Here is a 26,496-nt window from a genome sequence, read left to right on the forward strand (position 1 = left end):
GGACGGTTGAGTCTATCCACGGGTTCGCGCGTCTGGTTGTGATGTTGATTCCTCGGGCTACTGTGGCCTGGACGCACGCAGTCGCCTCGGTCTGGCGGGTTCGGTGATGAATCGGCTTGACAAGGTCTGGAGGCAGCAACGGCGGCTTGCTCTCGTGACGCAATTGCGCGCGATACGTGGTGCTGTGTAAGGCCGGGGTGTCTTGAGGAGGGACTGGGACTCAACGCTTCCCGTACGCGATGTCTCGAACGCGTCACGAACGAAGCAGAGGCGAATCGGATCGGACTCGCCGACATGGAACTGCGATGACGTCGCTTTGAAAATGGGCATCTGAGAGCCTTCGTTTATCTGGGTGTATGCAACTCCTTGTTTGAATGCCAGAGAGACCAAGAATCCGACTCCTCCATAATGACAAGTGTCCTCTCTCCCTCTGATAGAATAGGAAGCCCATCTTTAAACGCAAGGAATGTTCTGTTTGTCTCCTCGGCTCTCTGAATTCAACTATGATAAATAATATGCACAGGCTTGTTTTTCGGATATTGTGTGCGTGTGTTAATTATGCTTGTGCATCACTGCCAACGCAGCATCGCCAAATTAAGTGGTTACATATGCCAATATATTCAGGTCTATATCCCATTGCGCTCTCATTTAAATCCAACCGCCGCCCCGCGGAGGCACCGCGCACGGCTGCCTGAGGTCCGACGTTTCGCTGACAGAGCCGCCTGTGCGCACGAGGGCTAGCGCTCGCGCGATGGCCATGCTCGCCGCTTGGCTGCTCGCGTCTGCCTCGAACGAGAGTGCACGCCGTTATTGATGAGCGTGCCGCATACAACACGCGCACACACATTGCGCGTTGCGGTCGGGTATAGCCCGCATTATATATTAATACGCGCGCGTGTGTTTACGTCTCTCGGCGAAGACCGTACACTTGTGGGTGGATGGGGGTGGGTAGATTCGAGACAGAGATGGGTGGCTGTGGCCAGTGGGGATGATGGTTGTGGGTGGAGGGTGTGGGATGGATGGTTGGGGGGTTTGTGAGAGGGGGGGGGTCTTAGCACACACTGTGCCCCCACCCCGACCCCCCCACCCCCCCCCACGGGCTTTCTTCTGGCCACGCAGTCTGCCAGCTGCCTCCCCTCTCTCACTTGCGAGGTGGGCGACGCGAGATGAGCATCGCCCCCGCACACAGTGCAGCAGTAGCATCTCTGGTCGCCAAGGGACCGCCGCACGCGACGTGGAGAGCTGAGAGAGAGAGCACAGGGGCTGACCGGCGTCTCTCCCCGCGAGACTCAACAAGCCGCGGTGCGCGCAGCCCCCCGTGTCCCGCAGAGAGGAGTGATCTCGACTCATCTCGATGCGGTCTCTGATTAGGCGCGAAGGGATTAAAGGGACCGATGGACCTTGGTGACTGTGCCTGGCGCCGCGGGGACGGGATGAGCGTAAAGAAGCGCAGACCGAGTGCGTGCACCGGCATCAGCTGTGTTCGCTGATCCTCAGGGAGGACTGAAGCGAGTCTGCCACACACCTCCCGTGATTTCCGTCCAATTTTGTTTGTTTCACGAGCAGCGACAAATACAGAAGCAGCAGCAAGCCAACAGCCAGAAGCATCGACACATGGATTCGTCGTTGGTTTCTTCACCGTTCCCATCATCACCATCATCACCATCGAGAGCACTGCCACCAACAGCACCACTCCTACCGGAAACGTCACAAGCAGCAGCAGCAGCGTCTCGGCAGAGGGACGTTGCGGCAGACGCCGTAGAGTGTCAGGAGCAGCAGCAGGAGCAGGAGGAGGATGAGGGATGTGCAAGGGTCGTGGTCGCGGACTCGGGGGCGGAGCGCGCTGGCGCTCGTTCCGCCCCTCGCCCCTGGAGCCGAGCCGAGCGCCCCGCGCTGTCCCCACGCTGCCAAGTCCCCGGCGCGGGACACTCGGGGTCCGAGCCGGGACAGCGGCCCGGCTCTCCCCGCGATCCCGCTCCGGATCCAGCTCCCCCTCATCTGGAGCCAGCCGCATGTCCACCCCATCCACGCGCGGTCGAGGCTTGGCTGGATGACAACCCGGACTTTGCCAGGTCTTACTTCGCCAGGAAGGCAACCAGGTGAGTGTGCAGGCTCACTCGAAACGTTCCGAACCTCGTTCGGCTTCGCAAATTAGAGAGAGCTGCTTGTGGTACTGCGTTGGCAGTGGTGCCCGGGCACACACAACAACAATTGAATAACGATGCCTCCGAAAAGAAAAGTACACTAAGCGACGTTTCGGGAAATTATCCTTCTTCCTAGCGGAGCGCTCAAACCGACATGAACGCCGGCGCACCGCGCCCGTGTTCGTATCGCGGCGACACAACGGGCGGGCGCCTCGCTCGCACTGCATATATGGTAATAACACGAGTTGCTGCTCTCAGGAACTTTGTAAACAATGCTCGTGCGAAACCATACGGGCGCTAGTTGTGTTCGCCACCGGAGAAGAAAGCGGCGTTACAGAGTGAGTCGAGGTGTAGGGTATTGTTTCTGGCATAGATGGAACACGCGGGTTTTCTGTGTGTGTAATCATGGGGGGGGGGGCCGGGGGTGAAATCAAGAGTCCCGTCTTGCGCTCACAGATACGCCCGTGCGAGTCGATGATGGTGGATTCCGGAAGAGGGCACTTTCAGCTCAGGGCGAGAAGAGAGGGGAGGCAGCCCCGCATCTTCCCCGCGGTTCGCAATTCGCCGCTATCAGTAACAGCAGCAGGAGCCGTAGTCGCCCGTCGCAAGATAACTGCATAAGGCGAGCGGGGCCAGAGGAAGCCACGGGGCTTCCACTGGAGCCGCTCAGCACGCACCCCGCTGCCTAGGGCGATGCGCCACGTGCTCTCGAGGCGGTCAGGGTTCTGTGACCCCCCACCCCCTGCCTACCACCACCGGCGGTTGCGTGAAGACGAAGGCGCGGTGTGTTTGATGAGTGCTTCGCGGAATCTGCGTAACGGTGAGCGCGGCTGGCTTCGCTTTTTCTACCGCGCTCGTTGCACGGTTGCGTTGCCCATGTTGCAGTACATCCGTGATGATTGTAGACACAAAGACACAGATCCCCCATGTAGCCTGGACGGACTGTTGGGGCAAGTGCTGTTAGCGAGCACCTATGAAGTCAAGTACGGTACACGAAGAGGTGGGTGGGTGGCCAGCACCATGCCCGACCGCCTTTGTCTCCCCAATGGCGATGGTTATACACCTCACCAGTTGCTAATTTGAGGTTGAGTCGACCTAGGGGAGGCCCGTGACCGGTTCAGATAATCGTCACTGGTGTTGGCCGTGAGCGAGAATCAAACCTCGGTCGCCACGTTCGTTGTGCAGCCTGCTAACAGATGCGCTAACCGCTGCACTACCGCTCCCCACGAGCACAATCTCACAGCCATCATCATCATTGTCTTGTATGTATGCACGTATGTATGTTGAACTTCTTGTAATCGGAACGTGTATAGGAAGCGAACGTTTCGGTTGATCATCCCTTTTCAGCAATACGAATACCCTCCCTTAATGCTTGTTGAATGCATTTTTTACGACTAATTATATAGCCGTATTTTAAATGAGTATCCTGTCAATGAGTCATCGAACTGAATGTGTAATGTACAGTTCATCCCTTAGTCAATGCACTGTTGGATTAAGGCCTTCCCCATGCTCCATCAGTCTTGCGGATGATTTGGCCATACTTCACCACGCTGGTCAGTGCCGCTTGGTGAAGGGGCGGAGGGGAGGCCGCAGGACCGCTGGCAATGTCACTCGCCACTGATGTTAGCAGCCGCGGCCGGGAATCGAACTGAGGTCGCCGATTTCATAGCGCAGTGCCCGGACCACTGCGCAACCGTAGGCATTGCCATGGGTCTGCGAGCGTGACTTGGGCAGTAGTGGCTGCGTGCGTGTAGTGTGCGTGTGGTCATTAATGAGGACCGGGCTGCTGACCTTATATAGCTGCGGACGCATTCATGCACATCATCCTTGCGTGCTGCTTGCTCGCAGCCTGGGTCGCTGCAGATCATATCTCATGTTCCTAGCAAAAACGACGGCTTAGGTGGCTGCAACACCAGGGTGATATCGTAACTGTTTTAGGGAGAGAGAACAAGTTTTGCTGGCTGCCTTTCACGTCCGGAGGGACGAACGAGCAGATGGCCACGTCCTATAAGGTTTATACGGTCTGCCGGTATTGCATATGTATGCAATTATATCTGTACATTACAACCAAGTCTTAATTTCTCACTCGATATTTTTTTCCGGAGCGCTGCTATGCTGGCTCGGAGTTTGGCTTATCGCCGTAAGGCACTACCACTAGAGTACACGGCGCCCATGTATGATCATCCTGCACAATTGTAGGAGTCTATGCTGTCCTCCTAAAGTTCTCCGAGGACACATTAAGGAAGCGAGACGGGTGTGGCATGCTAAGTCCCGGGGGAGGACGTTTTAGAGTTTGTCCTGGCTGAGAACAAAATCCCCTGATTCAAACATCAAAGGCCAATGAGACGCGTACACTCATTTCCATTCCCCGATGTATGGAGGTGGCGATGCACGGCCTGCACTTCACAAGCCTCGCAGGGTGCACACTCTACGAGCAACGATCGCATAACAATTCACTTCGGGTTTATACATTCTCAAGTACGTCGAAATAACGATGGAAATTCACCAGCTTGTGTTGTTGTTGACATTAAATCTGCCTTGTACCTGTCAATCAAAAGACAACGCGGCTTGTTGGCAAACCCTTCGTTAGAAGCGGGTGGCGTGGCCGTGCCGTGGCTCAGCGTGCCCCCTCCCACTCTTTGTCAGCCACCGATTGTAGAGGCTCAGCATATTTGCGAGACCTTTATGACCCCCGAGCAATTAAGGCTCATTACTGCACTTACACGGAGCTAACGGCGCTCGGTCTATGTCGTGCAGTTCGGTGGACGTTACCGTCACCGCGATTTGACGTTGGAGAGAGAGGGATGACTGACATGACGTGTGGAAATACTGTGCGTGGAAGAAGTGTAACCCCGTGTCTCCGGCACATGTGAGAAATGACAAGATGGTCTTAAAGGTCTCAGGTCGAATTAAGTCGACAAACAAGGCTCGACACGCAGCTTCATAGAGATCAGGAGGGGGTAATGTTGTTACAAGATGTTCTGATTCGCATCGAGGGTTAGGATGCATTCGTCATTGAAGTCCATCACAAATAGACAATCGTAATCGAGTGACACTGATTCCGTTTATTTTCGACAAGGGCTAGAAATTTGACATTTGGTATAAATATACACACATAGAGTCGACTAAATGTGATTTTTTTTTAAGTCAACGTTTTTAATTTGGGCTCCTTAATTGCGGCCTGAAGATTGTGATCAGCGTAATGTTCTCAATGTCTGTAACCCGTCTTCTTAACGCCTATAAAAATACGGATGAGGGCTTCGCCGGGTCATCAGTGAAGCAATGAATTGGCATCCGAAGAGTGTGACGCTAAAGCCGATAGAAAGGTGGGCACGTTCCACTTCGAGTAAGGGGCCGTCCATAAATGACGTCACGCACCTGAGGGGGGGGGGGGTGGTCAGAAATTTGTGACGAGGGGGGGGGGGGGGTTGAGAAATGTGACGTCACATCAAAATGCGCAACTTGAAATAAATGTAGACAACACGTTTTACTTAATTAAATAGACGTTTTAATAAACGTTTTGTCCTACAACATCAGAGTGCAGCGCCACATTAAATGCGCACTACAATGACAATAATTTAAAGCGATTTGAAGCATGTTTTCTTTTTAAAATGGAAATATGGTTTGGGGGGGGCAGAGCTTTGTGACGTGATATTTGAGGGGGGGGGGGTCTGACTTTTTGTGACGCCGTGTGACGAGGGGGGGGGGGGGGGTAAAAAATCGTCCAAAATCGCGAGACGTCATTTATGGACGGCCCCTGACTACAACAGCTGATCACAAGTCACATGGGCATAAGACGTGGACTCGAGTTAGCCTTGGGCCACTGAAGTGCCTGGCGGAATTAAAGAGAGACTATTATCATCAGACATGTTCAATCTACCGTTGGATGAAGGCCTCCCCAAGCAGCCGACACCTCTCACGATGCAGCAATCCACCCTGCACCTGTACCTGAACCGATGTCATCGCTCCATTTCCTCGACTGGCGATCTCTCGCTCGCAGACGCATTTCCATTCCTTGGCTGCTCGTGGGATATTTTTCTCGACCATCTTCCCCTCCAAGCGACGCGTCCTTCCCAACCCCACTGAGTTTGCCTGACCGTGGCATCGGTTGGGATGGTGGGGACGAACGTGGGGATGCTAGGCATCACCGGGCACGAACGGAACAACGCCTTTTGGATGTGACCAATGAGACCAAGAGAGACGATGGCGCTACATTGCGCCGTGACGTTCGCGTCCAGTGAAGAGTCTCTGGAAATCAGTGCACGGGGGGGAGGGGGGGCTGATGCGATAGTGGACGCACGCAGGGATCAGAGCAAGTCAAGAGACGTGTAGGCGAGCATGACGAGATGGCCTCTGGCGGCGTGGGCTCTCCAGGTAAATGTTCGCCTCCGTTGCGGCACATTGTACTAAAGAGCTCTCTGTACATCCTCGGTGTGCACGGGTGGGAGCTGGTGTGTGTGTGAGAGCATGCCACCTTGTGTGTGTGGTGCCGTAGTGTAGGGATGAGTGCGCTTCCCTACGAAGCCGGTCACCCGAGCTTAAATCCCGCTCACGGCCAACACCAGCGACAATTATCTGAACCGGTCCTGGGCCTCTCACCTAGGTCGACTCAGCCTCAAATTAGTACCTGGTGGGGTGTGTAAACATCGCCACTTGGGATACAAAGGCGGTCAGGAGTGGTGCTGACCACCCGCCCCCTAGTATGCCTTCCCCCAACAGTTTGTTTAGGCTATACAGGGAGTCTTTATCTTTGTATATGTGCAATCACAAATACCTTTTAAATTCCATAAAAATTTACTTGAGGCACCACTCCTATCACCGTCCTTAGGGGAAAGAACGGTGACCCGATATCCGACCTCCAGGAACAGGTATACTTGTTTACAGAGCATCTCTGTGAAGTAATGCCATGGGGTAAGGTGTGGACGTCTCTGCTGAGGCTACCGTGCCTCGAATATTGGAAGAAGTATCCACTCCCTGTGAGTTGCTGGCTGAGGTGCCATCTTTTGAGGAAGTTAAAACGGGCGCTTCAGAACCTGAGGCCAGGAAAAGCACTGAGCACAGATAATCTCCCAAGCGAAATGCTGAGGGAGGATGGTGTCCGTATGCAGACTGCCCTGTATAACATCATCACAAATGTCTCGACCACAAGACAGGTTCCGCAGGATTGGAACGATGCCCTGGTGTTCCCCCTCTTTAAGAAAGGCGACCGTAGTGATTGTAACAACTACCAGGACATCTCCTTCCTCGGTGTGCCAGGAAGCATTATTTAACATTGCTTTGCCAGGCACGCTGAGGAGAGGCTTGACTCAATGCGGTCTCAGACCGTGGCGGACCTGCACAGATGCTATATTTTCTGTCTGCTGCAGCAGAGGTGGAGGGGATTTCAATGGGACCTACCTCTTCGGTTTATTGACCTGGTTAAGGCCTATCATATCATCAGTAGGCCAGGGCTCTGGGTTGTTTTTCCTGCTTTTGGGGTCACTGACTCTATGCTCATAATCATTACGGACCTTCATGATGGTGGGCAGACCCAGGTAAATTTGCGTGGCTGGGAAGTCCGTGTTTACGTTGGGGTGCAACAGGGATATCCTCTGGCTCCCATATTATTTAACACATTTTTTGAACACGTAGGTCAAGAAGCTTTCCATGGCTGTACAAGAGTCATTTCTATCTGGTACAGATATATTTGGAGGCTGATCGATGCCCGAGTGCGGCCAAGGGATGGATCCCTATTGGTCAACCTCAGTGTCGAGTCATATCTGAATCGATCCCGAGCCTCCCCAAGGTCGACTGAGCCTGAAATGATGCCTGCTATGAATCTGTCAATATCAGCACAGGGGGAGAGGGGGAAGTGTCGGAGTTGCTGGCCGCTCGACCCGTCAATCACGCGCGCCTTAATAGATGCTCGCTAACAGCGTACATCTCGTGTAAAGAGACGTATAAATCCGCACATTGACACAAAGATTGACGTTTCGGACAACGATCTTGAAACAAAAGTTTCTACTCGTGAAAAAAAATCGGAACAAGCGTGTTGTTTGCGAGCACCCTATAAGTTATGCAATGGCAACGAAGAATGTTTGTAGCCGGGCTCTTTAATCAGCTGTGATGTGTGTGTGTTTGGCACGCGCGCGCTGTAATCTGTTATGCAGGGAGGAAGGAATGCGCTGTGATTTAAATCGATCTTGATCGTAAACAAAAGAGGCACGGACAGCTTCCGAACACTCGCAGGAGTGCACTAAATTAACGGTAGAGTCTGTGTGGCCTAATTTGGTTTACCCTGGTGCGGAACGGTCGATAATGAATGCGACCAAATTCAAGCGAACCGCGCCGGACAACGCGCGGGGTACGAACATTTATTTACACGCCGCACGAAGTCGTGGGACGAGCGGAGCGTGCGCTCTTTTTAGTTTCACTCCTAGACTGGAGCGTATTATGCACGCGGTGTTTTGAAGCATGCAGCTTGCTCCGGTGGGAATCTTGTGACAAGCGTGCCGGGAGAGAATCGCGCACCAGTTCCGCGAATGATCAAAAATCGGACACGCGCCCAGCGCAGCCCCCGTACGCGCCCCTGCACGCAGCGGCGTCTGGAGACCTCCGTGCTCGTGTCAGGAGCGCGCCCAGGCGGACGGCCGTGGTGGTGCAGGCTGCTGAGGCTGACGCGGGTCCTGTCGGGTCGGTGTGTGTGGGTTGGTCGGTGTGTGGGTCGTGTGGGTTGGTGTGTGGGTCCTGTCGGGTCGGCGTGTGTGGGTTGGTCGGTGTGTGGGTCGTGTGGGTTGGTGTGTGGGTTGGTGTGTGGATCCTGTCGGGTCGGCGTGTGTGGGTTGGTTGGTGTGTGGGTTGGGGTGTGGATCGTGTGGGTTGGTGTGTGGGTTGGTGTGTGGGTCGTGTTGGTTTGGGTGTGTGTTGGTATGTGAGTGAGTGGGCTGGGTGAATCAACGTCCAATGACAGCATTCACACTCCTAAATGAACAATGTGATTGCACTGACATGTTCATGTGCATAATAGAGGTTGCTTTTGGGTTAGATCGCGGAAATTAGTAAGGTTTGTCACCTAAACATAAAACGTGCGAATTAGTTACTACTTAGAGCACTGTGAAGTTTCGCAGGGGATTTCATGCAGCCTCATCAGGCGATTAGCCAGGGTTGTGAAGAAGTCTTCCTCTTCATGGTCATAAATAGAAGAGTGGAGGTGATGTCATCACTGTCAGGTGCGAAGACGGGGGGGGGGGGGGGGGGTTAATGTAGTCATTCAGATTACAATTGATAATTTTAAGAGGATAAAATGCAGTACCTATTATTGGTTGGGTTATTCACAGATATTCATAGCACGTGTTGATGTGTTCATGTTCTATGAATAAGTACATTGCCCAAAACACTGCCCAATTTTATATTATTCATCTTAAGGCCATAGTGTTCTTGACGAATATGTTGACTTTTCTGAAATGTTAATTGTTTTGTGATGTTCTGTAATTGCACAGGAACCCCCATGTCATTCCCAGTACCAGGGCGCATGCCAGCCAGGCTACGCCACTGCAAAGACAAATGTCCCCCGTATAGCCTCAACAGACTGTTGGGGTACGTGCTGTGAGCGAGCACCTATGAAGGCCAGAAGGGCACACGAGGGGGTGGGTGACCACGCCCGATCGCCTTTGTCGTCCCTAGTGGTGATGTTTACACACCGAACCAGGTACACATTTAAGACTTAGTCGACTTACGGGAGGCTCAGAACCGGTTCAGATCATCGTCACTGGTGTTGGCCGTGAGCGGGAATCAAACCACGGTCGCCAGATTCTAAGTGCAGTCCGCTAACCGCTGCGCTAACCGCTGCCTACGAGCACAATCTCGGGTTGCCGGGTTCGTAGTGCAGCGCGCTAACCGCCACACTACGGCTGCCCCCTGTCAATGCGCACACACACACGTGCGCGCTGTCCCGTGCACCCACCCAACACATTCATCAGGGTAGCCAAACAAACACATATTTTGCCAAACTAAAGTGGTGCTGATGAACAAACGTCATTTGTCATTTGGAGACGACAGTTGGGCGAGACGCTTTGTATAAACTCGGTGATGGATTATGTCACCCGTGCAGAGAGATGATCAACGTGTGGTTCGAGGAGCGTGTGCGACCCGTGGTGAGCGCCGACCGGACCTCCTCGTCCCGCGGAGTGGGGGGTGGCTCCTTGGGCCACGCGGAGGCCACCGGGGCCGGGCGCGCGGTGGACGGGTGCAGGCAGTCCCCTCCGCGCAAGATCTCGGCCTCCGAGTTCGACCGACCGCTGCGGCCGCTGCTCATGGAGGACCCAAGCGATGGCTCGCTCACGTTCGTCCTGGGCACGGAGGCTGCTACCCCGAGGTGCGGTCCCCCAAATCGCCCGGCTGTGGTGCAGTCCCCAGGGTCGCCCAGCTTCGGGAAATATTGAATGTATAACTGTTTGATCTAAATATATAGTTTTTTTTATTGTCGAATATTAAATGCATCTGCATGAGACATATATAGTTAAGTATTATTTATGAACGCATTTACATTTATTAAAATGTAAACAATGGCCTATGACTGCCCCTCATGCTCTCCTGCGGGGACGCCCGTGTCCTGAACTGTGAGTGAGATGGTGGACCGTTAATTTGGGGGCGTGTGGTGATGGCATTTGTGGTTGATAGTGGCAATGTTTATCTTGGTGGTGATTATGGTGACGTTGGTGACATTGGTGATGGTAGCACTGTGAAGGTGGTTATTATGGTGATGTATGCAGCAGCAGCAGCACCCAGAGGATCTAGTTCATGCTGCGCTCGCTACCTGCAGATCGTGGTCGTCCCCCCAGCCGCACGCGGAGGCCTCAGACGTTCCCGGGAGGGCCGCGTCGGGCTGCGTCATGGCCACCGCCGCCGTCGCCACGGCGACCACCGTGAGTGCGTACGGCGCCGGCTCGGCGCGCTCCGTCTCGGGCGAAAGGGAGCGCTTCCTCGAGCTGGTCAAGGACATCGCCTGCCGCCTGGACGTCGTGACTCTGTGCCACCGCATCCTGCTGCACGTCAACCAGGTCCCCGCAGCATCTGGAGAAGCCACCCGAGTTTAGAGGGGGAAAGAGATGAAGCAGTGGAGGTTACAATGTTTTTAGTTATTTTGCACTTAATTCCGTTGGGTAGATGTATTCAACATCTCAAACTACGCGATCTAGCCCAGAAATCTGTATTATGGATGATTTTGGTCGCGAAAGCCTACGTGTTAAACTACAACTGGATTTGCAGAATTACTGTGAACAGTTTTGATAATTTTATAAAGTATTGTCATCAAAACTCCAAGCCAATTTATATCATTGTATGAAAAATAAGAATAGGTTTTACCCTTTCTGTCAATAAAACAGGAGGTGTAAAGATGTTCAAACACCAAATAAAAACCTTTTCCAAGGAATAAAGTCTGCATTATCCACACACACGCAGTACTTGTGGTGAACATGCACACATTTGGTCAGCTTTGGCAAACACAATTTATATCATCTTTGCACTCTGGGCTGTGTGACCCGAGTTTCATACCCGGCCACAGCTGACATAAGTGGCGAGTGACATCTGAACCGGTCCTGGGCCTCCCTTAACTGATCTACATTGACCCGCATTGCAATTATAATCACGGGGAGACCATTGACAAAGAGATTAGTTCTTTAGCATCCAAAAAAAATCTGCTTCCAGTCTGGCCAAAGCTATTTGTTATCATGGTTGCTGAGCAGAGCCAGCAGCAGACAGCAAAATATGTTTTTTCAATTAAAAAGTTACGAAAAATACAGCGTTGTTATGTTCGTGCCGACGCGTTGCGCCATCCCAGGTGCTGACGGCCGACCGCTGCTCACTGTTCATCGTGCGCGAGGACAGCTCCCAGGAGCGCTGTCTCGTGAGCACCCTCTTCGACGTGTCGCTCGGCTCTACGCCCGAGCAGGCCCGCACCAGCTGGCTGCGGCTCGCCTGGGGCAAGGGCATCGTGGGATACGTGGCCGCTACGGGCAACGGCGTCAACATTCCCAACGCCTACCAGGTAAGAGCGGTCCTGGCACGGCGCCGGGGGCGGGGGGTGGGGGAGAGGTGGCTGGGCCCTGCACCGCCAAATGTCACTTTTGGCCCAACCCAAGTTCACACTCCTCCTGAGCGGTGAATTGCTGTCGTGATAGCCCACGCAACAGGGGGGCGGTGGTGAGATATTAACTACCTCGCCTGGTATGCAGGAGGTCATGGGTTCGATCCCGACCCCGACCCCGACGCCAGTATATTTGGAGTTTCCATGTCTCTCTCCATGTGGTCACGTGGATTTTTCTCCGGGTCCTCCGGTTTTTCCCTCCACATATAGAAACATGCGTTTAGAGTATTTGGCTGCTTTAAATTTCCACATGATAAGCCACTTTGTTGTACTATTATTGTTTGTGGCCAGGTTGCTTCTGGGAAAGAGCTCAGTGGGCCCTACTGGGTAAAATAAAAATTTGTTTAGTTTTTATAGTTTTAGTAACAGCTTGGTACATTGCCAGGGCTTGGGTGACATCTCGCTCGTGCCCCTGCTGGGCAGACCGAGAAGGGGGAGGGGAAATTCTGTCTGCCTTGCTTGGTGCCAATTCTTTGGCTATAGCATCACGCGAAGAGTTGATGGGATCAGATACATTCTGGGTGACTTTGTCATCGGCTAAGCTAAGCAGGTTAGTACATGGACCAATAAAAAATGTATGTCTATAGAGCGCAGTGTGCAAGATAACCAAAGCGCTGGTACAATAATGATGAAATCTAAATTTAAATACAACTCTTGTTGTGATGTGCGACCACCATGTATGACAGGTGTTATATGACTTTAAGCTATATGGTGGGCAGCAGAGAGCAGTGCAGCAAAATCAATTGTTGCACTGCACTTCTGTGCTTCCACGTCTATGCTCCCCACTTTCGCCAACCTGCGCTGACCAAAATAGTGAGGTACGATCAAATAGATCCCACGATCCACACAGTACGGAGAGGCCCCCGTCTAGCAGTGTATTGACAAAGTGCCGTTCATGTCCATGTGTAGCATTAGACTAGGTTGTGGAAAGCTGCGAGTTCCGGTCTAGAGAGACGGTGCTGTTTGCTCTGTACCGAGGTGCGCCACAGTGGCGAGATGTTAACTACCTCGCCTGGTTTACAGGAGGTCGTGGGTTCGATCCCGGCCCTGACACCTGTATATTTGGAGTTTTGATGTTCCCCCTGTGGTCGCGTGGATTTTTCTCTGGGTCCTCCAGTTCTTACCTCCACATTTAGAAACATGCGTTGAGAGTGTTTGGCTGCTATAAATGTCTACATGATAAGCCACTTTGTTGAGGTATCATTTGTGGCCAGGTCGCTTCTGAAAAAGAGGTGCATAGCTCAGTGGGCCTTACCTGGTAAAATATAAACAGTTTATAACAGAGTTAAATCAAATATGCTCATTCACTTGCACCTTGTTCTACATTTTAAAACTGGGCAAGGATCAACAGTAAAATTGAGCAGAAGCCTTCAGAAGATGCATTATGGGCAATGTGGCATGCAAGATGCGTGACTTTAAACGCAACTCACGAAGGGGTGCCCTGGGAATCGTTGCGGTGTAAGTAACCGTACCGGTAAAGCATCCGTCAGAGAGCACGGAGGAATGCCGATCAATGTGCTGCTTATCCTCTCCACGTTTAGGACCCTCGGTTTAATGTGGAAGTCGATCTAATGACCGGCTACAAGACGCAGAGCGTGCTGTGTTTGCCAATTAAAGACAATAAAGGGGAGGTAAGAGAGCACTCTCACTTATGTGACGATTTTGCCATTTTGAACGAATGCATTTTTTTCTGTGCATCACGATCCATTAGCAGATCACCCGTAGGTGGCCACTGCACATTTCGTCATTTGTTTCCACTTTCCTCTCTGTCTTGTGCAAGTATGCTCCAGTAGTGCCGCATCCCTATGGCACCAATCTCTGATGTCGTCGTAAAGCCATTCTGTGTTAGGTCTTCCTCTATTTCTGGTTCCTTCCATCTTTCCGAAGAACATACTTTTAATTTTCCTGTTGTTGTCCATCCTACATATGTGTCCAAATAGTGTCAGTTTCCGTCTCATCATCACTGCCTGCATCATCAGGTCTTCTTCGACGTTGGTCACTCTTAGGGTCTAGTTTAGATGCAGTATCCTCCTCTAGCAATACATTTCTAGTGTCAATATCTTATCTCTGTCAGTCTTTCTTAGTGTGCAAGTCTTGCAGGCATACAACGCTGTACGGAACATGCATGTTCTTAAGATGTGCATTTTGATCTTGCAGCTGATTTGCTTACTTCTCCAGATGTTATTTATTCCTACCATTACTCCTTTTTGCCTTTGCGATCCTCGTCCTTATGTCTTTCGTGCAGTCGTTGTCCCACGTCAGTAGACTTCCCAAGGATATCATTTTTTCTATGCATATATTAAAATAATAATATATGTACATTGTCTTCTTGGACACCCGGTGCTGCTGTGTTTGTGAAACAGATTGTTGGGGTTGCTCAAGCAATAAACAAGAAGGGGAATAACGAAGGGAAGTTCACTGAAAAGGATGAAAGGGTAAGACTGAGCGCATGACACGCGGAGTGAACCTCATGACTCTCATATTCTTAGGTTTTTTCGGTAAAGTCACGTAGGTAAAAAAATTAAAATTAATAAAAGTAAAATAAAATAAAAATCACGACGTTTCGGAGGCAACACAAGCTTCCGTCTTCAGGTGGAACCGTCACAGCACGATAGCTGTATCAAGTGAGAGAAATTCCAAGAAACAGTATTTGTATATATACTGGTTGAGGGTGGGAGGAGCCAAGGTAGGCCCTGGATATTATTTTTGTGAGGTTCGGTGCGGCTGAAGCACGCTGCTAGGAATGAGCCTTTGTTGTGTAAACTAGGTGCGGATGATGTAAAGGTGCATGTAAAAGGGACTGAACGTTTTTGTTATGTAATAATAATAATAGTACAATTTGTAACGCGCGCAAATTTGCAGACGTAGTGGCCGCAACTCAGAGGCGCGGAGCCAAGCTCAGAGTCGCTCAAAAGCATGATTGTAGAGGTGAGTTTTTAAGTGTCTCTTGAAGGAGGCGATTGAGGTGATGCTGCGAATGTGCAGAGGGATATCGTTCCAGACTGTTGGGGCTGCCACCGAGAAGCGGCGCGTAGACACGGTGACCATCCTGGATCTTGGTATTGAGAGGAGGTCGTGAGTCGCGCTGTGCAGGCATCTGCCGTGTGCTGAGCTGCAAGTTGTCAGTAATGAAGAAAGATGTAGAGATGATGCAGCTGAAATCACTGCCAGGAAATGAGTCTTTGTTGTGTAGAATGGTTGACTGAGCCTATTATTATGTAGAGGTGGTGCGGCTTAAATCGCTGCCAGGAAATTAGTCTTTGTTGTGTAGAATGGTTGACTGAGCCTATTGTTATGTAGGAATGCTCCAAATATGTGTAGTTAAATCTTTTTTGCATGGTTAATAACATCTTTCCAATGATTACTAAGTTTGTACCCATCATCACGGTTGAAATTATGTCTGTGTTTGCATATTTGGATGGCCTCGTGTACAAACCTTTGATGGTAGCTTGCAGAGCACCTTAGTCTCGGAAAAGACAATTTCATAAGAGCCCACAGCGTTGTGACTCTGTGGCAGAGCGCAGTGGCCACTTTTACATTTGCATTGGTTGTAATGCATTTCAGCAACACCACAGTATCGATACTTGAAATGCACATTTACACTTTTACCAAAATGAAACCGATTATCTTATGGTAAAATATCTCTGCGTAAGTGATTTGAGGTTTTATGCCAATGTTTCAACAACGATTTAGTTATTCCTGCAGGCATATGCCAGTTACACGTTTAACATCATTCAACATGTTTGACTTTCCAAATGAGAAACTCAGTTGGTAGGGCAGAATGAATAGGAGGGCATGAGTGTAAATCCTTGCCAGATCGATTAACTTAATTGTCCCTCTGGGGTCAGTAAAATGAATACGTCTTGGGAAGGCTGCACTACTTCATTATATGTCCTATGGACGACTGGTCCTTGTCATAGTACTGCAGAATTTCCACCGCTAGCTTCACGACTGTTGGTGTACATGAACGCCGACTTTTGAATTCACTGAAGCGGCCCCACACCGACTCCCGCTGTGTGCGGGTGACTGTGGTGGCTCATACAGCGTCTCTCTCTCTCCCGTTCGACGTCGCCTCGCCCAGGAGTTCGGGGCCTACTTGGCGTTCTGCGGAATCGTGCTGCACAATGCGCAGCTGTATGAGGACTCGCTGCTCGAGAATCGACGGAACCAAGTGAGCTCTCCGGGCTTTCAGGGATTAAAACTATAAAACGGAAGTGGCATTGGCCAAAACATTACCTGCAAGTTGCTAAATTGGGATTACTCACAGCAGCGACATAGTCCCCTACTTCGAAGGCTTGGCAGGACCCTCCTGGCAAACGCGTCTTTGAACTCAGTGAAGCCTAACTGTCAAGCACAATTATAATGAATAATAACTTGGAGATTCCTGGCCAAGGTGTTGTGGTTTTCCACGGTGCCAGTAGTGGTGTAGCATGGTCGGCATGGGCCCTGGTGCAACGTCTCCCCCCTCCTTCGTATGCGGGCGCCTCGGTCGTTGGAGCCGATGGGCCCTGCTGGAGCCGCATGGTTTGCACAGTTGATGGTCACAGCACTGGATGCCGGTGCGTGGGGCGCAGTCCAGCGTGGTCGCCCGTGGTGGCGGTGGCGGTGTCAGTTTGTTTTTTGGCGTGGAAAATGGGCTGCACCACGTGTTCAGGTGCATGCACTTAACACACCATTTTCAGTTGATTTAACATTTTCAAAAAGGCCACCCAATACAAAGCTTTGCAATACAAAGCTTTGTATCGTTTGAATGTGTGTGTGCACGTGTGTGTAAACTAATTGTGGGCAGGCCTGTATTGTCTGTGAAACATGAGCATCGTGCTGCTGCAATATAACGCCACCCACCCATTCATTACCTAGTTACCAGGTCGTTTAGAAAGGGAGTTCGTTTTCTGTTTGCCTCTGCACCGTTTGTTTGAGGGGTCTTTGTATAGAGTGGAGACCGCCACTATACCTGGCCAGTTTGTTACAGCACCTGGGCAGAAGCTCTGTAGCGCAGCGAGTGCGGGTGATAGCGTGCAACATGGCACAGGTGAAGGTAAGATAATCTTTGATGGTCATATAACCTTATAATTCTAAATGTATCATTTGTTTGTACTTAATGCCTTTAAATCAATTACTGAATATGCATAGTTTGGGGGAAAATGCCAAATTTTGTCATTAAAGCGTATGTATTATTTCTCTGAATCACTCGTATTGTTATTATTATTATTTTTCCAGGCAACTGCATCATTCGCACTTGAGCGTATGACAGTAATATTTCAGTGAATTAATATGTGCGAAGGGGAAGTATATATTCAACTGCTGCCACTGTGGATATATTCTGACATACATACATCTTGCTACATACATATTTGAAGGCACTTTTTTAAATCACGGGGTTGAGCAGTTGTGCGGTGGTTATTGCACTGAGCCACGAACCCGACGATCCGATGTCGCTTCCCGACTGTTGCCAACGTGAACCATTCCCCCCGCGCCCTCCGCCCCCGCCACCAACCCGTGGTGAAGTATGGTCAAACACCCCCCGTGACCGACACGGTTTTGGGAAGGCCTTCACACTTTCATCGTATAGCGACGTTGCCATCTCGCGTAACGGAATCGTTGCGCTCGCCCGAACGTGCCGGCCCCGCGCCTCCGCCCAGGTGCTGCTGGAGCTGGCGAGCCTTGTGTGCGAGGAGCAGAGCTCCCTGGAGGAGCTTGTGGGCAGGATCATCGACATCATCCTCTCGTTCATGCCCTGCCAGCGCTGCGCTGTGTTCATCGCCGACAAAGACTCGCCCAACGTAAGGTCCCCCCGCACGCCCACGCCAGGGCCCCATACGACCCATACACGCTTGTGGCTCTTGTGCCAATGCACTGCTGGATGAAAGCCTCACCCAAGGTTGTGCAATTGCTAGGGGTTATTTGACCAAACTATACATTTACGAACAATACCAATGACTGATTTACCCAGAAAAGCCACACCAAGTCCTACTACATTGGTTTGGCAATTGCCATTGTATACTGTACTTGTATACTGTATAAGTTGTCAACAACAACAAACTCAGCACATATGTCAACATTGCGGCATTATATAATTGGCGATGTTTCTGGTAATGGGCCTTCACAGTGCATGAATAGAGAGCGCAGTGGAGAGACAGTGCGGATGATAAGAGTTGGAGGCTGTTCTTGCTTCCACCATGCGGCCTGATGAGAATGACATTATAAAAAAAATTAACTGTTTTCTGATGACGAGTATTTAACAGACAAACCCTTCAATAGTCACCAAATAATTTGTATAGTTGTAGATAAAAAAAAAAAAGTCGTGTATCATTACTTGCCTGCCGTGTATGTGTCACTCCATGCCCCGGACACCCTTGCAATTGAGATGTCCCAGCGTTCAGGATTATCTGGGCGAAATTTTTAAATAAAAAAACAGATAATTTATCACGCACTGGCCAGTGAGGTTTAGTGAGGGCGGGGAGCATCGCCGCGTGAACACGCATGCACTGTGCGACGATGGATTCTACTGCCCTGCCCTCTACCCCCATACCCAGTCAACATTTGAAATGATGTGCTCGCGTGTGATTCATTTATTTAGTTTTCCCTATGGTTTTATTGTCATAAGAGATCGCCCAAAAAAATGTGTGAATAAAAAGCACTGCCTCCTGCGCTCTGGGGCTGCACACATCTTGTCCGTATTAGAACCATCAATAACAAAAATCTCCAGCTTGGATCAACCACACGTGGATAATCGAGAGTCTGTTGTAGCAACATAGCCCCCTACTGGCAGACTGGACTCGTCTGGCAAATTCAGTGCCTTCGTGATAGCCTCGTGCCCCGTTTTGTTTCAAAAGTGTTCTGGGTGGTGGCAATGGTCGAAACGAACTCGCAACAGACAGGCAGCAGAATGAGTCTCCAAGAAGAACGTCGGTGTTCATGATGGGTGCAGATCTTTTCCAGGGTATTTCACAAGAGCCTCGAGGTGCCCGGTGTTGCAGAAAACACCTCTCAAAGGTACAGTTTGCGTTGTAACACAAATCGGTACTCGGTAACTAATTGCAGCTCGGCCTGGCCGGAACGCTGCTGCTGCTGCTCCGCAAATTATTCTAGCGCCCCCCCCCACACATCCAACACAACGGCGATGTCGCAGCATTACATTTTTGTTACAAACTTGTTCATAGGATGATGTTAATTTATGGTACAATAATCAAGGATTGTTATTATGATGAAGCATATCTTGTTATTTAGCAGTGGTGCCTTGTGCCAAGCCAGCCATGCAGCGTTCCGGTGTGACTTTAAGCACTGGGGCCGTCCATAAATGACATCACGCACCTAGAGGCGGGGGGGGGTCAGACATTTGTGACGATGTGTGACGAGAGGGGGGGGGGGGTTGAGAAATGTGACGTCACATCAAAATGCGCAACTTTAAATAAATTTAGACAACACGTTCTACATGATTAAATCGACTTTTTAATAAATGTTTTCTCCTGCAACATCAGAGTGCAGCTCCACATTAAATACGCACTACAATGACAATAGTTGACAGCGATTTGAAGCATGTTTAATTTTGGGGGGGGGGGGAAGAGCTTTGTGACGTCATATTTGAGGGGGGTCTGACTTTTTGTGACGCTGTGTGACGAAGGGGGGGGGGGGGGTCAAAAATCGTCCAAAACCTGGACTTGTTTCTGACATGACTTGCGTGTTGAGAGTGGACGATATTGCACGACGCTTGATTGAATGCGTTCCCATCACGTTGTGCTCATCAGTTCGTCACTTCTCCCTGCCTCCGCCTTCCCTGCAGTGAAAGTCGGAGTCACCCGGTGAGTTTTATCTACGCCGAGTTTGTGATGAAGATGCTCACTCTCCTCAACATTGCAGACGTGCATCGTGACAACCGGTTCAACCTCCCCGTGAGTACAGCCGGTTTCCCTGATCCCTAACGCAGATGGGGAGGATTCGCTTCCTTTCGTTTGACGCTCAGGGATGTCCACGTTGTTTGCTGTGTTCAAGGGTGAGGAGAGGGGAAATTACAGGACGAAGAGTCTACTTTGTGCTCCGATACAAAACCGGAAAAAGAACGAAGTCATTGGTGAGTTCACGTGGCCACGAACGAGCACACGTTGCCCTTGCAACTGCTGTGTGCACACATGCGAGTGTATATGAAACCATACAAGAAATAGTTTCACTCAAATGTACTTTACAACGTACAGTCTGTTCTCCTATAGCGCGAGGGTTGCGTTCCTGAAGAAACATCGCGGCGTTGTAACAAATATATAATACAGGGTCAAGCGCAGTCCGCGATAACACGTGACATGCGTACGCATATAAGCATTCAGCAGCATCTCGCCTTGTGTGATGGTGCTACGCCGAAGCAGCCGCACGACCACTCGTTCCTACTCGCGTGATGTAGTTATGTTCACTCGATCGCGTTATATCCAATTTGCATCCGCGTTATGAAAAAATGTGTTCCCTAATACAGTCATCGCGTTTTATCCAATTTGTGTTATGAAAACACACTCTATAGGGGATATTATAGAAACACTGACAGAATATATGAGATCCGGCCAGGTGGCTCAGCGGTCGAGTGTGTGGCTCGCAGTCGGAAGGTGGCGAGTTCAGATCCCGGTTGGGGGGATCACTCAGTCCATCCCAGTATAGGGTCAATAAAATTGGTACCACTTTGTGTGGAACTCAACTGTGGGATTGTCCTATGGATAGACTCGCCCCTGCCATATCTCATCAAGGAGCATAAACAGTCATGCGAAATCCAGTCATGCTCGCAGCAGCTTTTGGCTTGCCATCGAACAAAGACGGTCACCTGCATCATGCGCTTTCAGAACGCTCTTCCTTTTGAGATTAGGAAGCCACTGGAGCTATGCACTTATGTTGCACACTCGAAATGAAGGACGTGGGCAGGTGCTCCAAATCGAGGGCAAGCACATTTATTGTGGTTAATATTAATCTTGTGAAGAACAGCACCGTCACTCTGTAAAATGCACCAGCACGTGTCACACGGAGCAATTCTTCCGAGTCGCCATTAACCATGTGGCTGGTTTACACGTGCGGTTACTTTAATCCTAAGCTGTATGTCTATCTATACCATCCACTTATATTGGTATCGGACGCAACTGTACACAGGGGACGGCTGGCGATGCTTCGCGGCGTCGTCCTGTGCCGGGACTCTCACCGTTGGCATCCCCCGCGTGCGCCCACAGGCGTGTGCCAGCTGGTGAACAAGCTGGAGGAGGGCGCGAGCGAGGTGCGCCCCTTCAACCGCAACGATGAGCAGTTCGTGGAGGCCTTCGCCATCTTCTGCGGCATGGCCATTCGTAACACTCGCATGTACGAGGCCGTGGCGCGTGCCGTGGCCAAGCAGACCGTGACGCTGGAGGTGGGTTTCGACTCCAGACAAGGGCGCCTCTGTGTGTGTGGAGTTTGTGTATTCTTGCCCTGTTCTGTATGGCATTCCTCAGGTTTAGGGAGGCCTTTAGCCCAGCTGTGGATTGACCATGGCTGATGACAATGATGATGATCAACAGCCAAAGCCATTCGGAGCTTGGGGAAGTATTTGTGCTTTAGGTGCCTAAGCAACTGAATGTGGGTGGCTGGGTGGCAGGGTGGGGCAATGGTAACACTTTTGCCTCGCAGCAAGAAGGGCCTGGGTTCTATTCCTGACTCAAGCACCTTTCTGTGTGGAGTTTGTTCTCCCTCTGTTCTGCAGAGTGTGACGCAATGTGTGAGTGAGTTTATGTGTGCGAGTGAGTGTGTCAAGGCCTATATACCATCAGTAGGCCTGGGCTCTGGGTTGTTCTTTGTAATTTTGGAGTCCCTGACTCTCTGCTCACAATCATTAAGGACCTTTATGATGGTGAGTCGGACCGGAAAAAAACTACGTGACCGGGAGTCAGAGTCATTCCCTGTTTACCTTGGGGTGCGACAGGGATGTCCACTAACTCCCACATTATTTAACATCTATTTCGATCACGTAGTTCGTGAAGCCTTCGATGGCTGTACCAGAGGAATTTCCATCTGGTAAAAATACAATGGGAGACTGATCGATGCTCGGGTGCGGTCAAGGGATTGCTCCCTATTGGTCAACCATGTTATGTATGCCGATGATCTGGTAATTGCTGCTCAATCGGAGGAGGAGTGGGAGGTGTTGCTGCTGAACCTGGAGCGTGCCACTAAGGGGTGGGTCATTACCATCAGCCCCACCAAAACTAAGCACCTGCCTGGGTATTTTGTACCATCAGACACTCCACCCCCACAACTGCCAATGGCGATGGGGCAGTTGTGGAGAGAGTGGAGAGTTTTCCATACCTGGACAGTGTGATCATGACTGGCTCCAGTTTGACAGTAGAGGTCTCACTCCGAATCAGTCGAGCTGCGTAACGCTGTGTGGAAGCTACCTGGTCTGTCGCTCCACATGAAGCTTCAGGTCTTCTCGGCCACGGTAATGCCCTCCCTTATCTACGCTTGCAAAACGTGGAACCCCCCCCTTATGGAACATCTTCACCAGTTATAAATATTTAGGCTGGCCTGCCTACGATCCATCTTGGATTTAACCATGCTGGATTGTGTGAGGAGCTTACAAATATTTGAAAGATCTGGACAAAGTCCTATCGGTGAGCTCCTCAGGCAGGCAAGGCTGCGTTGGCTGGGTCATGTAGCCCGCATGCCCAGCCACCGCATTCCTAAACAGCTTTTGTTCAGCCGGATAGAGGGGGCTAAACGGGCGTGGCACGGGCTAGAGAAGAGATGGAGTTTTGTGCTACAAGAGGATGTGGAGCTGAGTGGAGTTGCCGATGACTGGTACCAGCGGTGTCAAGATCAGCCTTTGTGGAGGCTCGTGAAAGATGCTCCTGGGCAGTTAGAGGCAGTCACCCTCCAGCAATAATGGAGGGCAGAGGAGCGATGCTCACAACTATGAGCGGAGCGCCGGGTGGCTAAAACACAGTAAGTTGGCACAGTAGGGGGCACAGGTCGTGCATCGGCCAGTCATCTCAGTCAGTTGACCCATGGCACCTGGGTCTACCCCGTGACCTTCTGCCAGTGGGCCGTCGATACTTCACGTGGCCATAACGTGCACATAGCCTGGCACAAGCGCCGTGGTGACGTCACCCCACTTAGTGGTGAATGGCGGCTGTTGTTGTTTGGGAGTGGTTGTATAGGAGTTCGAATATTGCACTCCCAACCCAGTGACCCGAGTTCGATTCCTGTGCATGGTCAACACTAGTGACGATTACCTGAACCGGTCCTGGGCTTTCCCTAGGTGGATTCGGCCTCAAATGAGTACCTGGTGCGGTGTGTAAACATCGCCACTGGGGAGACAAAGGCGGTCGGGCATGGTTCTGGCCACCCACTCCCTCATGTGCCATTCCGACCTCCATAGGTGCTAACTCACAGCACTTGCCCCAACAGTCTGTTTAGGCTATAGGGGGATATTTGTCTTTATGTGTGTAAGTGAGCATGTGGGAGAGTGTGGAGTGTGTATGTTCTCCTGTTCTGCATAGCCAAAAATAGCGGACAATGTAACTGGTATTGGCCAAACATACCGAAGCTGAAATAATTACCCTGCAAATTACTCAATTGGGATCACACACAACAGCAAGATGACCCACGAGTGCCAAAACCTGGCAGGACCCTCCTATAAAAAAGCCTTGAGACTCGATGAGGCCTTTCCTGGGTAAGCGACCTTATTAATAATGAGAATAAAGTAGTTGTAATGGTAGCGGTATTAATGATACGTAGCAGTCATTGCATCCTGCAGTCATAGCAGTAACGTATATGCTGTGTTTGACTCCAGGTGCTGTCATACCATGCCACAGCCCACGAGGACGAATGTGCCAAGCTGCAGGTAATGAACCCAGATCGCCGTGCAGCTCACATGCACATTTACCAGCATTTAGTAACTCAACTGCTGGATGAGACCCTCCCGCCTGCCATATGGGTCATGGGGGTGAATTCACCACACGTTAATCAACGCGGACTGGTGAAGACGCAGAGCAAATACATGCAGGAGCAGAGCTGTACATACAATAATTTAGCTGCATTGCCTTCTGCTGCCCACCTGGTAGCCGCCACCTATATCTCCTGTTATGCACGGTGATCACGCATTCAAGTACTATCCTGGTTTAGCCCCGTTTAGCTTCGAAGATCCGATGGGATATGGGCACATTTAGGGTGATTTAGTCGTAATGTCCCAACACCTCACGTTTAAGTGGGCATCCTGTGGATGGACTTGCCACCATAGGAATGTGGAATGTCTAGTGCTGTCTCGGGCCTGTAAACAGGAAGTGAGTGCCGCCTCTGTGCTCATTTGCGCAGGAAGTCACCGTGGCTTTGACTGTTCCCGTGCAGGAGCAGCAAGTCAGTTGTTCTCCTCTTGATTCCCGCAGACGACGTCGGTGCCTTCGGCCCAGTCGCTGAACCTCCAGGACTTCACCTTCAGTGACTTTGGTATGGCGGAGGAGCTGACTGCCGTGGGCTCCCTGCGCATGCTCCTGGACCTCTCGCTGCTGCAGACGTTCTCCATACCTAACGAGGTGGGCGTCGCTGCGTTTTGCAAGCCGCACGTTCGTTTTCGCAGGATGTTCTGGATAGAAGAGGTCAGGGGGCAGCCCTGCGATGGCTTGCTCCCCCACCACTGCTGGAAAAAGGGCTGCAAGGTGAGGGAACGCCATTGAGCAGTGGTTCTCAACCGGGGGGTACGCGGACCCCTGGGGGTACGTGGCAATGTCCCAGGAGGTACATGAGGCAAATTGTAAATGTGTGAAATTATATCATACATGAGAGTCATTGGTTAATGATCATGTATGAATTTGCCAATATAAAATAACAACGATAACATTTAAATCAATATGGTAACCGAGCACGATACAGAAGAATTTTCTAAACTCGCTGATTCCAAGAGTTACCAGCGAGTTCGAACAAATTACGTCACGCGTGCAGAGCATCTGATAATTTTTTTTTCACTTGCAGTTACAAGCTAGTTAGGATGCCATGACAAAATGGACAGTTGGTTAAAATATCGATGTGCATTATTTATACGTTCCTTTCTCAGAACCACATTGGGTCGGATACAAAATTCAACTAGGAGGTCACAGGAGTCGAAAAATGTTGAGAACCACTGCTCTAGAGAACCCCTGCAACAGATGGTATCTTGGCCTCCTCTGTTACAGCTGCCCGAACCCCTGGTGGTGGGAGTTACCCACACTCTACCTCAGCGCGCGCGATCTGACGATCGACATTTATACCGCTGGGTGGACAGAGGCGGTGGGGAGCATTTAGTAAAGTTATGCCGTTGCGTCAGCAGCCGTGCCGAGACATGGAGTCGAACAGGAAACTTCTGGATTACAAGTCGAGTGCGCTAAACATTACACCGCGACAACATCCACTTTACATCCCATCTTCAATGTTGTTCTTCCTATACTCGTTTGTTTTTATAGGAGCAGCACGTACTTTCAGAGACAGCTTCGTTATCATTTTTGGTGGATATTTTAACATATATCACAAAGGAACTTGTAAACTCAACACGTGATTATTATCAATGCCCAGACTAAGTAAACGAAGGGAAAGATCTCTTATACTTTTGGCAGGGAGCATCATGTTCAGTGTCACAGCTACCACTGGCTCCGTACTTACGAGTCATCAAACAAGGACACTGCACTGCGAGCCTCGTGATAATTTTACGAGTCTGAATGCGAGAACGTGCATCAAGAATATGAAAAGAGACAATGCCGACATGTAACTGCGCAATGGCACCCACGTGTTGAGTGCATGTGAAACACTTTTACTTCCAGTGCGTAAAACAAACAAAAACATATCTCAACCTCCCTTCAGGTCGCTTGCCGATGGATTCTCAGCGTCAGAAAGAACTACCGGAGGAACATTGCCTACCACAACTGGCGGCACGCCTTCAACACGGGCCAGTGCATGTTCACTGTGCTCACGACGGGACAGGCTCAGGTACCTTCTACGTTGGCGCCGGTGTTTGCAGGGGCCGATGCGGTGCAATGTCTCATCCTCGGCATGCGCGCGCGCTCGCACAACGACGCAGCTTGGTGGCTCAGTGAAGCTTTTTGTTGTGACTGTGCAAATGTTTCCGCACGGCGAGTGTCAACAAACGTAGGGGGTTGGGGGGGACGTGAGGCTGTGTCGCTTGCGTGAGTCTTTCAGCCATGGATTTTGTTTTCCAACAAAAATTGCACAATGTTAAAGAGCCTCTCGTCTATTCGGCCCGTTATT

General features: G+C 50.7%; 1 protein-coding gene across 3 annotated transcripts in view; it reads left to right on the forward strand.

Moving 5' to 3' along the window:
* Window positions 1-1,130: 1,130 nt before the first annotated feature.
* The window catches only part of PDE5A (phosphodiesterase 5A), a 46,825-nt gene continuing 21,459 nt past the window's right edge, over window positions 1,131-26,496 (forward strand). For 2 of the 3 annotated variants that reach the window (XM_061565458.1, XM_061565459.1), the window contains exons 1-15: window positions 1,131-2,099; window positions 10,234-10,497; window positions 10,945-11,182; window positions 11,962-12,168; window positions 13,809-13,898; window positions 14,631-14,702; window positions 16,349-16,438; window positions 17,910-18,050; window positions 19,199-19,263; window positions 20,051-20,159; window positions 20,260-20,338; window positions 21,465-21,640; window positions 24,056-24,106; window positions 24,648-24,794; window positions 26,092-26,217. In XM_061565458.1, the coding sequence (XP_061421442.1) occupies window positions 1,615-2,099; window positions 10,234-10,497; window positions 10,945-11,182; window positions 11,962-12,168; window positions 13,809-13,898; window positions 14,631-14,702; window positions 16,349-16,438; window positions 17,910-18,050; window positions 19,199-19,263; window positions 20,051-20,159; window positions 20,260-20,338; window positions 21,465-21,640; window positions 24,056-24,106; window positions 24,648-24,794; window positions 26,092-26,217 (2,340 nt within the window). In that variant the 5' untranslated portion in view covers window positions 1,131-1,614. Of the gene's footprint in view, window positions 2,100-2,859; window positions 2,965-10,233; window positions 10,498-10,944; window positions 11,183-11,961; window positions 12,169-13,808; window positions 13,899-14,630; window positions 14,703-16,348; window positions 16,439-17,909; window positions 18,051-19,198; window positions 19,264-20,050; window positions 20,160-20,259; window positions 20,339-21,464; window positions 21,641-24,055; window positions 24,107-24,647; window positions 24,795-26,091; window positions 26,218-26,496 lie in introns of those variants that run through there. The other variant, XM_061565460.1, reaches the window with a different exon arrangement.

This window comes from Lethenteron reissneri, chromosome 34 (assembly GCF_015708825.2).
Source record: "Lethenteron reissneri isolate LAM-NWPU_2019-01 chromosome 34, ASM1570882v1, whole genome shotgun sequence".
In the NCBI taxonomy this organism is placed as follows: Eukaryota; Metazoa; Chordata; class Hyperoartia; order Petromyzontiformes; family Petromyzontidae; genus Lethenteron; species Lethenteron reissneri.